Consider the following 12,999-nt stretch of genomic DNA (forward strand, 5'->3'; position numbering starts at 1 on the left):
TTCTCCAATAAAATCTTTTAAAAAATATATAGAGAACTAAGTCATATATAATCTTGCTATCCAATGTGGTCCACGAACCAGTAGCACTGCCATTACCTGGGAGCTTGTGAGAAATGTAAAGCCTCAGGCCCCAGTGAGTCAGAATCTACTTAGCAAAACCTTAAAATAATTCATATGCATATTAATGTTTGAGAAGCACTGGCCTACAGGATAACCTTCCACATCTAGGAATCTAGGGTTTCTTTCTAGTTTAAAAATTCTGGGGCTTTCGTTTGGCAGCATGAGAAGCTCCACAGACCCATTCCCTAGAGAAACAAGCAAAGCTGGTGAAAACTGTTAAAAGCAACCATTTAAATTATTTGGAAATGGTCCTTAGGGCATATAACAAATGGAGAAGCATTTATTCAGGAAAATCTACTAAAATACAGTAAGAAGTGGGAGTCTATGATAGTTGATCCATCTCTTGCTCCACATCCCCAGCTCAGTCCGTTCAATTGACAGAAGCTGCACTCTGGGTGAGTGTGGTCAGGAAGAACTGGCTTCTCTTCAGTCAGCTCCCAATCAAAGGTTATCATATCTAGCTCAGCAGCAGGGGCAGGCCACCATCATTTCTCATCCCCTCCAACTCCAAGTTTAAAGGTTAATTTCCTGGGGAGTATGGTTGACAGGCAGGGGGCTCCCTTTCTCTACCCAGCTCCCACCCACAGGATAGAGGCCCTACAGGAACGACAGGCTAAGAATAGTGGGGTCCAAATCACATTCTCTCCAGATCACTTGTAGGGTAGAGATTCCATACCAGGAGAGGCAAGCTGAGATGATCAGAGGCTAACAACCTGCCTAGCATTCAGAGAAATGGCTCAAAGATTATGCCTGGGGTACAGGTACTTCGTAAGAAAAGAAGCTCTGATGCTCTCCTCAAAGAATTAACTTTATTTGAAACACAGTGTAGAAAAGTTCAAACCTAGGGGTAAAACAATAGTTCCTCTTAATTAAGACCCTGTCTATATAAATTCCAAAGTCTATACTTACTCCATAATCTTACACTGTCATTAATAAGGAAATTAAATGAAGTGTTCACAGTGTGGTATTATCAATTAACTACCTTCTCTTTGTCATAACTTGTTATGTTTCAGATGGTGAAAATACCTAACTTACAGGGATGTTGTGAGAACTAATTTGAACACTGTATATAAGCAACCAAATACATTAGCTAGGAAATAGTAGGCACTCAATTAATATAGCATATCCCACATTCCTTTCCCCTAAAAAAATTAAATGGAGAAAGTGCAAGGAATATACCTGTCTGGCATTCTTTGTTTTGGGTATGTGGTTTGCATGAGGTGGCTTTAGTCTGTGTGATGGGTTTGCACAATAAAGCTTTATTCTTCAAAAGTCGTGGAGGCTGGGAAGGTGGCAGTTTCAGGGCATCTGTTTGTGTACTTGCCTAGTTAAAAACAAAAATCAAAAGAAATAAACAAATCTAAGAAACCAAAAAGATTTTCAAAAGTTGATCATTAATTATAGAAAATATTATAATTTCTAAAGAAATACTATATTGAAATTACATGGAAGACACAGAAAATAAATATTCAACTAAATATGTAAGGAATATAATAGTCCTGAAATAGCAATAAAGGAATATTTTGATAACTATATATTAATTCTTAATATATCTAAATACCAGTTTTGTTTACCAAGAAAAATGCTATTTCTATTATAAACCATTGTTGATCAATAACAAAGTTGGCTAAGTTTAAAATGAGAAATGTTTCTTCTTGACTGAGTTAAGTGTTAGAAGCTTTAAGTTTCAAGATAACTAGAAATAACAGAATCACTGATGATCATTTGAGTGACTTGAAAATGATACGAATGTTATCCCAGAGACCAGTAAACACTTTAGAAATGTCATTGTTTTAGTAACAAGTTTTTCTCATTATTTATTTTCTTATTTTAAGAGACAAAGTAAAAAATATTGAGTAAAAAAGAGGAATGCTTATTTACAGTATAATCTGCACTGGGTGAAAAACAAACTACATTTTATAAATATTTTATTTACTCTCTGACTATATTACAAATGCCCCCCAAAACCTTTTATGCCTGAATTCTGTGCAATTTAAATATGTACAAGTGAAAACAAAAACAAACCTTCAGTAACTACACAGATAGCAAGCATTCAAAAAAAATTTTAAAGTATATAAAAGACCTAATTAAATAAACAGGAAATCCTATTCCTGAACAAAGATTAAATGAGTTCATGAAATTTATTTTATTAAATAAAAAATAAAGAAGGGTAAATTAGCTTAGACATAGTCTTACTGCATAAAAATGGAAAATAAATACATTGGCAATACCAATCAAAATAAAACTTACATCCCCAATGATTTTCGCTGTTACTGTTGGAACTGCACCTGATATAAATTAAAATATATATTTAGGATCTTATACAATTAAGCATTAGCATTAAAAGCTGATTACTGGACAATAAACACAAAGTCTCTCATAATAAAAACGTGTTAATTTAATTCAAGGGAAGATTAGCATATAAAGCAAAATACAAGAAAAAGAGATCTGGAAATTATGAAAACACTAATGCCCTACCTAACAGCCCACAGTGAGCCACCATTCCTAATGTGAATGTGTCAAATATATGAAAATGATTACTGATGGAAAAAAGATATGAGAACCACTGCATTCACTTCAAAAAGGCCGGATAAAATGCTTTTAAATCAAGTCATACCTTGCAAAACGCTGTTAGAATTCACTGTGGGCTGAGCAGCAGGAGCACTTGCTAATGAGACTACATTAGCTATAACTGGAGTTGAATCTTTTCTTAGTGATGGGGGCCCTGTTGAAGCAGCTGACACCATGGAAATACTTGCTGATTAAAATAAACAAAAAATTTAAAACTTCATGTAACTTATATGCACATACATAGAAACCAACATCTCAAGGCAATTAATGCTTTTAAGTTAGAGTAAATTCTGTTGGGAGTAATCACTTCAAAATTAACTGGGTTTTTTTTTCTATTTTTTAATTGATGAAACTTAAAAGTATTCCATGTGCTTTATCTTGCATAACTATGCAGATGGTATATTTAAGAGGCCATGTGAGATTCTATATCCTTTGTTATAGTCTCAAATCCTTTTCTAAGGAACTCAAAGTGTCTATATCCAACTACAAAACTCTCAAGGTTCTTAAAGAGTTTATTTGATTCAATATGCTCAGAGAAAAGTAAAATAACTCATTTACTGGGCTTTAATCTAACATGTTAAATAAAAAAAGATCTAAGTGTTAACATCATTTGAATAGAATGAAATTTATGTTTCATGACATTATAGACAATTGTTTATTGTTCCCAATCTGTAGAAGAGTAGTTAGTCAACCACACTGATCAAAGACTAAAAGTTTAATTTTACCTGCATTGTTTTGTGACGGTGGGTCACACATACTTTGCTGATTACAGAACATCAAGATACAAAGCAGGTTACAGAAATGTTTCATTTCTCCTCGCCATTTCAAAGACTCACTGAGTTTACCCTGTCGCTTACAACCATCACATTTGGCCATCTGAAAAAGAAATAGAAGATAGTAAAGGAGTAAGAAACAAATTATCTGTGGTCTGACAGAAAAAAAGCAGGATACACATAACAAGTAAGGAAATTAACTTAGAATTTAAGTCACAAAAGTGAAAGTTAACTATCCTAAAATGGTAAATATTTATCTATCAATAATTTTATAATAAACATTTTTAAAAGTCACACTATAGAGATGCCAATAAATAGTAATTTAAAAACATAGTGAAATGAAATAAGACCTATCTTCCTTAAAGACTTCAAAAGACAAATTCATTTTAGTTAAATAATGCATAAAACTATATTTTAAATATTTTAATGTCTTAAGACTGTTATGTATTCTACAAGGAAATTCAAAACAAAAGGAATATAACTTCAGTGACATTAAAGTCTTCCAAAATCTTACTTTAATGCAGGAGGAGAACATAATACATTTAATACTATAAAGTTTAAGTGATTAAATTGTCCTTCATACTTCATCAAAGAATAAAAGAAGGGAATAACGTATGCCCTAACTTGAAAAACCCAGGAATGTGAATTATATTTACCTGATAGAACAGAACTGTATATTTGGACATGCATTCTTCACAACAAAACTCCTCCACCTTCCCCCCCAAATTATTCTGTACCAATTTGGGAGATGTCTGTAAACAATAACTGCACATTTTACAGTGATTTCCCCAGAGTTTTGCCAAGTCATGTTTATAAAGCAATTTGCAACCTAAAAAAAAAAGATCAGGAAAGATAAAATTAATATTAGAGAGAAATATTAAGTATCTCCATATTTAATTTAAATGCTCTATAGTAAAGTTCCCACACTTGGCTCCTCACCAATTAGTAGATCAAGAAATCAATATAGAGGATTTATACTATCATTTAGAAAATATTATAATGTATAACATATAGGAAAAGTTGATTTGTTTCATGAAACTTTTATTTGGGTATATGATAATATACTGGGTCACAATGTAAAATGTGTTTCTTTTGTGTTGTGATCAAAAGGTTTGAAAGTCACTAGTATAGTAGGCTAATTTTGTGCAGTTCTAGAATAAAACAAAACATTCTAAACATATAATTTAAATAAAGGAGAAAATCTACCTCATACTGATATGCAAATTCAGATCATTTATATTTAGAAACATAAAGGTTTAAAACAAAAAAAGTATAATCTTAGGATGCTACCAAATTTTAAGAAATTCCTTTTAGAAATAAGTGCTATAACTAAAAGATCCCTATCAGCCTAATAACATTAAATGTTTTTCACATTACCACCATCTTCTGTAATATACTTTGAGGATCTTTTCCTTCATTTTAACATTTATATGATATGAAGGATTAGATCAGAAAAGAGTAAACAGGTGTAAACAAAAGAAAAAGGCTTTGGTGTTATACACAGAGGATAAGAGAGAGAAATATACACAGCAATAGCTTAAAACATTATCTACTTTTAAAACAACCAACATGCACATTAGGTAAGATAATCGTGTCTTTACCTTCACTACAGAATGACTTGTCAGCACCTGAGAATCTCACAGTCTCCTTTACAATTTTCTCAATTTTACAATATTCACACATTGCCATTACATTATTTATTTTCTTATACTCATCAGAACAATTCTTGCCACAAAACTGAAACATTTTACCCTGCAAAGAAATAATCATTAAGTACTAATTAAACATTTGGTTTATCTTATGAAAATTCTTAACCCTCTTACTTTCAAAGCAAATAGTGTAATTTTGAAAGATGAAAAGTCAGAAACAATTTTACAGATAGACCAGTTTACACTCAAACCCTTTACACCACAATCTTACATTTTACCTTATAGTCAAGAAGTTCTGGTTTTGTGCCAAACAGACGGTTACAGTGCTGACACTTAAGTTTTACAACACTTCGTGCAAACCCAACATGCTGAGATTGGGCAGCAAGACGCTGGAGACCAGCTGCAGCAGAGCTATTGATGGAGGTGGGAGAAACAGCAGAGGTGTTACCTCCTCCTGCTGACACTGTTGAACCTCTGGGGATGCTTACAATTACTTGGCCCTGAGACAAGGGCACTACTGAAGAATTCATTCCTGTTGGTTTGTTAAATAAATTCTGAAAAAAAAAAAAAAAAAAGATTAATCTCACTATTTGTTCAAACAAGTAAGTACTGACTGTCTAAGTATGCCAAGCACAGTTCTAGGTACATAAGATATATTTGTGAACAGACAAAACTCCCTGCCTCTGAATGGGGGGAGTGGTATTTATATCCAAAATTAAATAATTTAACTAGTAATCTTCTTCAAAAATAATATCCTCCCAATAGATAATCTGGGTGATAATAGTACCATTTAATTTTAAAGAATGCAGTTAAATGACATGCCTCCAATAAAGGATGAACCAAAAAAATCCAACTTTAATAGGACTGAGAAATTTCGCAATCCAGGCACTAGCAAACATCTAAAAAGTTTACATTATCACTATAGTAGGCCACTTACTAACTGAAGAAGAGGAAGATTCCTGAAGCCATACCTGGAAAGCTACCACACAACTGTAGCTGCAGAAGTTGCGTATACTTCCATCTGACATGGCTAGGTGATACTGAGGGATTGCTGAGGTTTTACAACTGTTACACTGAACTTGTACACCTTAGCAAATCAAAATAAAAACTAATAAGTAATATATATACAAACGTACATAAATGTATGAGAAGATAAATATTATACAACATATGAAAATTCAAGGGCCAGGTCAAGTTGCAGGAACCGAAACTAAACTTAATCCCATCACATATAGACAAAACTAACTTAACATTCAAAATATTTTTTTAAAGCTATCATAGTCTACCCTGAAACTATAAGATAAATGTATCTTGAAATAAGGTGGTGTGGATAAAGAAAATACATTAAAGAAGCCATATGAAATTCTTTTGGTAAGGAGGAATGCACAAATAGGCAAGCAAGTAAATAAATATAAAATAAGCAATCAAGGTAATAGGTGATATTTTACAACACAGATCTGAAATATTTTAAATTTGTCTTTAAAATAAACTAAATTTATACAAAAATCTGTATTAAAAAGACAAAGCAATAACCATAATTTTTTCAACTACTGTATTTATATAGTTTACAAAACCAGTATTACCTGCAGAAGTAACCATTTTAACTCTGTAAGCAGATAAGCAATTAACAGAACAGAAAAGCTCTGTCTTTCCCAAGCTATTGGTATTTTCAATCATTTCTGCTGAGGATCTCAATGATTTGCAAAGCGCACATGGTGTAATTTTGGCTGATTTCTATTAAGAGAATAAAATAACATTCATTTTTACCAAATTACAAGTAAAAGCATAATTCTTTGAAATGTTTATACTTAGCAGTGTTGAAATATTTTAAATTAGTGGCTTTCAAACTTTTATGATTACAATCCTCAGTAAGAAATAAATTTGACAGAGACCCAGTACACACACACTTCTGAGGTTTTGTGTTTGTGTATTATACAATATACCAGAGGTTCTATACTAGGCGTTTTCTCCTCCTTACTTCATATAATCCTAAAAACATTCCAGTGACATAGGTAGTATAATACCTATTTACAGATAAGAAAATAGACTCAAGGAGTTTAACTGCTTTCCCCAAGGCAAAATTCTATTTGAATAGAAAGTTTGGGAATCAAATGGAGATCTGCTTTACTTCTAAATCCAGGTTCTTTCTCTACACCACAGTACATATTAAAAAGTGAGAAGTTTAACAGGTATTGGCTAAATTATAATAAAATTAAAATTAAGCTGTTTCAACCTATTTCTCCTCTTGTTGCATATGAACCATCTTTCAAGTGACTGAATCAAGTAACTTTTAGTGCTTGGGACAGTATCAGGAAAAGTCTTTTGGACAAAGATAAAGCACATGAAGATATTGTTGGGGGTTCTTCCCCTATGAGAGCAAAAATAAGGTGTTTCTAAAAGATGGAATAAATAGTAAAGCTATGCCCTTTTAATATGTTTGTATATTAACAAGAAATAAATGGAAACACTGTATGATGTTTAAAATTCCAGAATCATTGCAAAGTTTTAAGAAAAATTTAAATAAATTTCCCAATCAACATTATTAAATTCACTAATTTTGGTAGATTGTATAAAAATTCACTAATCTAAGAAAAAGAATGATCAGCAAATGCACTGAAAACAGAAAGGCACTGTAAAATTTAAAATGCAAAAAGTTCTGACTATTCCTCTGGATTTATCGATTTTAAAATCTAATTTTTGATCAAAATTTACTAACAAAATATAAATTTAGTACAAACAAAACTACATAAGACATTTGTCATATAAGAATTAATCAAGTAATATACAATCCACACTTAATTTTTTCTTATTTCATGAAGAGGACAAAAAACCTTTTAAACAATTAAATGGTAAATAAGATGTTTATTTTCTGAACTTCAATTTCAACGAGGTGGATTTGATTTCAAGAATACGAATGCAACCAGGACCTTACCCTATCAAATAGAGAGAGAGAGAGAGAGAGAGAGAGAGAGAGAGAGAGAACCAAAATATATTCCAAAGATTAGAAGGTACACACCAAAAGAATGGGACTGGTTATCTCTGGGAGATGCATTATTCTTCTTCGTTGTGCTTTTCTGCATTTTCAAAATATTGTTCAAAAACACAAATCACATATGAAAAAAAAAGCTATGCCCTAAAAACATATATTTCAAATGCATGAACAGAAATATATGCTACTTGTAAATTCTGTTACAAAGTTTTTAACAGGAATTCATTCAACAACTATTATTTATATGTAAAAATATTACTTAAGCTAATAATAAGATCTTAATATTTTTGTGACAGCATTTTCATAAATAATTTCCACCAAAAAATTTAGATACCCCTGAAATGAACAAGACACTGGGATTAATTATGGTCATGTACCTGCTTATATGCTGTGACACATGTTGAACTACAAAACTTCTTAGACTGTCCCTCTATCTGAAGCATGTGGCATTGTCCAGAGCCACTGTAACAGTAACCCCCACAGTTCTCACAACAGTTCATGGTGAGGTTGTTAGCAGAGCGAAATTTAGAGAAGCAAGCATCACTGCAAAGTTTATGTACCACATTTTGGTAATTAACTTCATGTCGAATCTAGGAATCAAAAAATAACATACAAATAACAAGCAGAGACCATCAAAAGCTGTTCTTTCAGCACATACATTAGACTCCTCCCCCACAAAAAAGTAAAAATATAACTTACAACAGCATTCTTCTGACACATGCTGCATTTGGTTGAAATGCTATTCGCATTTATGGTAACAACAGGTTTTCTTTTCAGTTCATACGTTGACAAACATGATTGACTGCAAAAATCTTTACTAATGGTGGTATTTTCAAACTGGGCACTTATCACATCCTTTGGATTTAAAATGTCCCTAAAAATGGTAACAAAGATAAAATAAGCTACAGTATAATTAATTTATTTTTCTTTTTGTGAACTAAATAAAATAAAACAGAGGCAATGATAGTGTAGGGAAAGGGCACTGATATTTAAATTTTAAAATCTGGGTTTTCTTGGATAAGCTGAAAAATTGCTTTGATCCTTAAGTTCTGTTCTATAAAATGGACCTAGTACAGACTTACTTCATAGAACCGTGGAGAAAATTAGAACACTATGTTTCCAGATTAAAAGGATATGCATTAGTTATGATTTATCATCTCTAGCATTATCTCTTTATTATCTTCTTTAGGCTCGTCTATATTTTCAAAATATTCTTTAAAAATAATATTATACTTGAAATTTTTGAATCTGCTATCTTTTAAAAGTAAATGTACATGTCAAACTACAGTGTATAGTCTAGCGCGGTTATATAAAATTGATCTCCATATCTAAGTAATTTAATTTGTAGGCATTAGTAGCAAAGGCAATGAAAATAAAAACCCTAGTGATTAAAGCTCCCTACCACTCCATATCTTATCCCACCAGCAAACCAGTCTTCCTACATAGTAGTTTATCACACAATTTTAATGTAAACCATTTTAAAAACCAATTTTTTAAAATACCTTGATGAGGGCCGGCCGAGTGGGCGCAATGGTTAAGAACTGGCTTGGGACCCCAGAGGGCCCCGGTTCGGATCCCACATATGAGGGCCAGTGAAACTGCCCTCCACAGCTAAGATGCTGAACAACAGCTGGACCTGGGGCTGGGCTGCTGTGAGTCGCCAGCGATGGCTAGGCTGCCACCCCTGTGGCAATGGGTTGCCATAAGCTACTGTGTGTAGCCAGCAGCCAGCGTGAGCGGCTAGTAGCCGCAGTGCGCGGCCGTCCAGAAGCCGGCGACTGATCTGCCTCGCCCGGGAAGAGCGCAATGATGATGCCAACTTGGGCCAGTGAAGCAATGTCCTCCACAACTAGACTGAAGACCAAAACGACAGCAACTTGTCTGTTCCCCTTCCCCAATTCCCCAGCACTGTTCCCATCCCTCCAATTCCCCAATAAAAATCTTTTTAAAAAAAAGACAAAACCAAAAAAAATAAATAAAATACCTTGATGAAATTTTCTAAATATCCTCTCTCCTGAGTACACACTCACATGATAGTAAACATACTGTGTTATATTCATTCCTGCATCTTAAACAGATTATACTAACAGAGTACTTTTTAGAAAAGATTACAAATATCTTGGCTTCAATGAAAGATAATAGTAAACATAACGGGGGTCATCACAAGGAACACCTGATATGGCACTATGCTGTAATATATAACTTCATACCTTATCTTCTATGATTAACAGCTTCAGACTACTCTACTTTCTATATTTGTTTTTGCCTTTACAGTTTTTAAGTTAAATTTTACTGTATTTTATTTTAGAGGTATTTATTGAGCCGTTGTATTGAGCCAGATACTAGCTAAACCCTGTGTCAAGATATGATACAAGCATGAACTCAAGGAGCTCACAGTATATTGGGACAAATTGATAAATGATATATAAAATACCATAACAGAAGCATTCTTAAAATATAAAAGAATAGTGCAATAATTTGTAAAAAGATATGTATAATGTACTATAGAAATAAAGAAACAATTACTTCAGACAATATGTGACATGAAAGACTACCCAAAAGAAAGTGGCATTTGAGCTGGATTTTAAATAGGAGTTTTCTAAAAGGTGAAGGAGATAAGGGTTGGGGAGCAGCATGAACAAGACAATGGAAGTATAAAAGTAGGTATTTCTCGGGCTGGCCGAGTGGCTCAGTTGGTTAAGAGCTCGCTGAAGAGTTTGAGCTCTGAGCAACGGCAGTTCAAGTCCAGCCCGAGCTGAGCAGCTGCTGAGCTGCCAACAGGTGGCAGGATGGCTCAGCTTAAAAAAAAAAAAAAAAGTAGGTATTTCTCACTGCTCTCAGTAGGCTCAGGGTCCAATATATTACATCTTATTATAGTAGAATACAGTAAGAGATGGTGCAATCTCATTCCAGATAGTAAAAATGCAGAAATGGTACACACAATTCTGAAAGTTACTTTATAACAAGAAATTATAACAAGAAATCTGATCTAACAGTACTAACAAAATTACCCTCTAAATTACCTTTTATGTAGGATTTTAAATATATTTTTTAAAAACAAATCATTAGGTCCCAATTATTAAGGAAATCTAAAAATTAAATGATCATTAGCCAAAATATATCTAGTTTAAATTCAAGATGTTAAGAGATATGGTTAATAAAATATTAAGAAAAAGAAAACTCTTATTCCCAAGAACTAATGAGTTTCTTTCAACCTAAGTGCTCCCAGCTATATTTCTACTGATCTATAAAAAAACAAGACTAGCTATCAGGAAGGAAAGCTGTTCTATCTCCACCTATTTAAAATGAAACCCTCCTTATAGAAACTGACTTACAAATTAAACCTGTTTAACTAGATGAATTAAACAGGTGAGTGTGGGGGTCGGGGAGAGGTGGGAGGTGCATGTGCCAAAATTAACCAACTATGTGACACTGAGCAAATCTTTTAACGTCTTTGAATCTAATTTCCTTATATTTAAGGTACAATCCAATTCAACAATTTCATAATCAGATAACCAGATTATCCCAAACTGTTGTGATGACTGTGTATATAGAAGGGAAAAAAAAGGAAGGGAGGGAAGGTAAAGTGGTGAAAAGAAGATGAAAGTTTCAGGATATAAAATGGAATACAAGGAAAATAAGACTGATCAGTGGCTGAGGACTAAGCAACAGGAGAAAAGGTATTCTGTAAAATGAGAAGGGGGAAAAGTAAGAAAGGCAAAAAATAAAAAACAAAAAACAAAAAGCTGGGCCGGCCAAGTGGCACGATGGTCAAGAGCTGGCTTGGGACGCCAGAGGGCCCCGGGTTGGATCCCACATATGAGGGCCAGTGACACTGCCCTCTACAGCTAGGATGCTCAACGGCAGCTCAATCTGGAGCTGGGCTGCTGTGAGTCGCCAGCGACGGTGTAGCTGCAGCCCCTGTGGCAGTGGGTTGCCATGGACTACTGTGTGTAGCCAGCTGCCAGCGTGAGCGGCCAGCAGCCGCTGTGAGCAGCCGTCCAGAAGCCGGCAACTGATCTGCCTCGCCCGGGAAGAGCACAATGATGGTGCCAACTTGGGCCAGTGAAGCAACGTCTTCCACAACTAGACTGAAAAAAGCAAAAGGACAGCAACTTGTCTGTTCCCCTTCCCCCAATTCCACAGCGCTGTTCCCATCCCCCAATTCCCCAATTAAAAAAAAAATCTCTAAAAAAAAAAGAAAAAAAAAAGCTGAGGTGATAGGCAGGTTAAGGAGTACTTGAAAGAACAGAAAGGGACAAATGAAAAAGAACAAGGGATAAAAGAAGTGTAACAGAATAACTGAATGAAGAGGTAGAACAGTTAAGAGTCAAGGAATGACAGGTTGAAAAAAAAGAAAAATTTATAGATAATACCAAACATAACTAAGAAAGAAAAATGTAATCTTAAAGAATAACTGAATTACATAAGATCAAGACAGACATAAGATATAACATGTAAGCAAAAATGACCTGCCCCCAGATGACACTAGGCAACACCAGAGACCAAAGAGATATAATAAATTTAGATGAAAAGAAATCATATGTGGACAAGAATTAAAAAACACAGAAAAAGGGTATACATTTTAAAACTTCTCTGAGTTTTCTATGGTCATTTTGAAATCCACTCATAAACCTCTGAAAGTAGTTTCTATGACTATTATTATGAAAGGAGAAATATCACTCAAATTTTAGAAAGTGCTGATCCCTAAAGAATTAAAGGAAGACACATAAAAGGACATTATTATGTGAATTATTTCATCGCAAAATAGGAAAACAGGGAAAAAAAAACCTATAAAAGTTTTAATTTTTAAGTTCATTTAATCTTAGAATCTAACGATGAATATACCAGAATACAGAAATTAAACATGTGGTATATTAAGTACTCATTTTTTTTT

The 12,999-nt window shown here is 33.6% G+C and overlaps 1 protein-coding gene across 1 annotated transcript in view; it reads right to left on the minus strand.

The window, feature by feature from the left end:
- Window positions 1–12,999, minus strand: part of LOC109390727 (zinc finger MYM-type protein 4) — a 121,414-nt gene that overhangs the window by 33,817 nt on the left and 74,598 nt on the right. Inside the window, exons 8-18 of the mRNA XM_019657581.1 lie at window positions 8,802–8,976; window positions 8,480–8,692; window positions 6,697–6,847; window positions 6,085–6,200; window positions 5,392–5,667; window positions 5,066–5,216; window positions 4,121–4,293; window positions 3,417–3,567; window positions 2,738–2,878; window positions 2,371–2,408; window positions 1,300–1,444 (exon numbers count right to left, since the gene is read on the minus strand). Of these exons, the coding sequence (XP_019513126.1) occupies window positions 1,300–1,444; window positions 2,371–2,408; window positions 2,738–2,878; window positions 3,417–3,567; window positions 4,121–4,293; window positions 5,066–5,216; window positions 5,392–5,667; window positions 6,085–6,200; window positions 6,697–6,847; window positions 8,480–8,692; window positions 8,802–8,976 (1,730 nt within the window). The remainder of the gene's footprint in view (window positions 1–1,299; window positions 1,445–2,370; window positions 2,409–2,737; window positions 2,879–3,416; window positions 3,568–4,120; window positions 4,294–5,065; window positions 5,217–5,391; window positions 5,668–6,084; window positions 6,201–6,696; window positions 6,848–8,479; window positions 8,693–8,801; window positions 8,977–12,999) is intronic.

Source organism: Hipposideros armiger, unplaced genomic scaffold (assembly GCF_001890085.2).
Source record: "Hipposideros armiger isolate ML-2016 unplaced genomic scaffold, ASM189008v1 scaffold_10, whole genome shotgun sequence".
Taxonomy (NCBI): domain Eukaryota; kingdom Metazoa; phylum Chordata; class Mammalia; order Chiroptera; family Hipposideridae; genus Hipposideros; species Hipposideros armiger.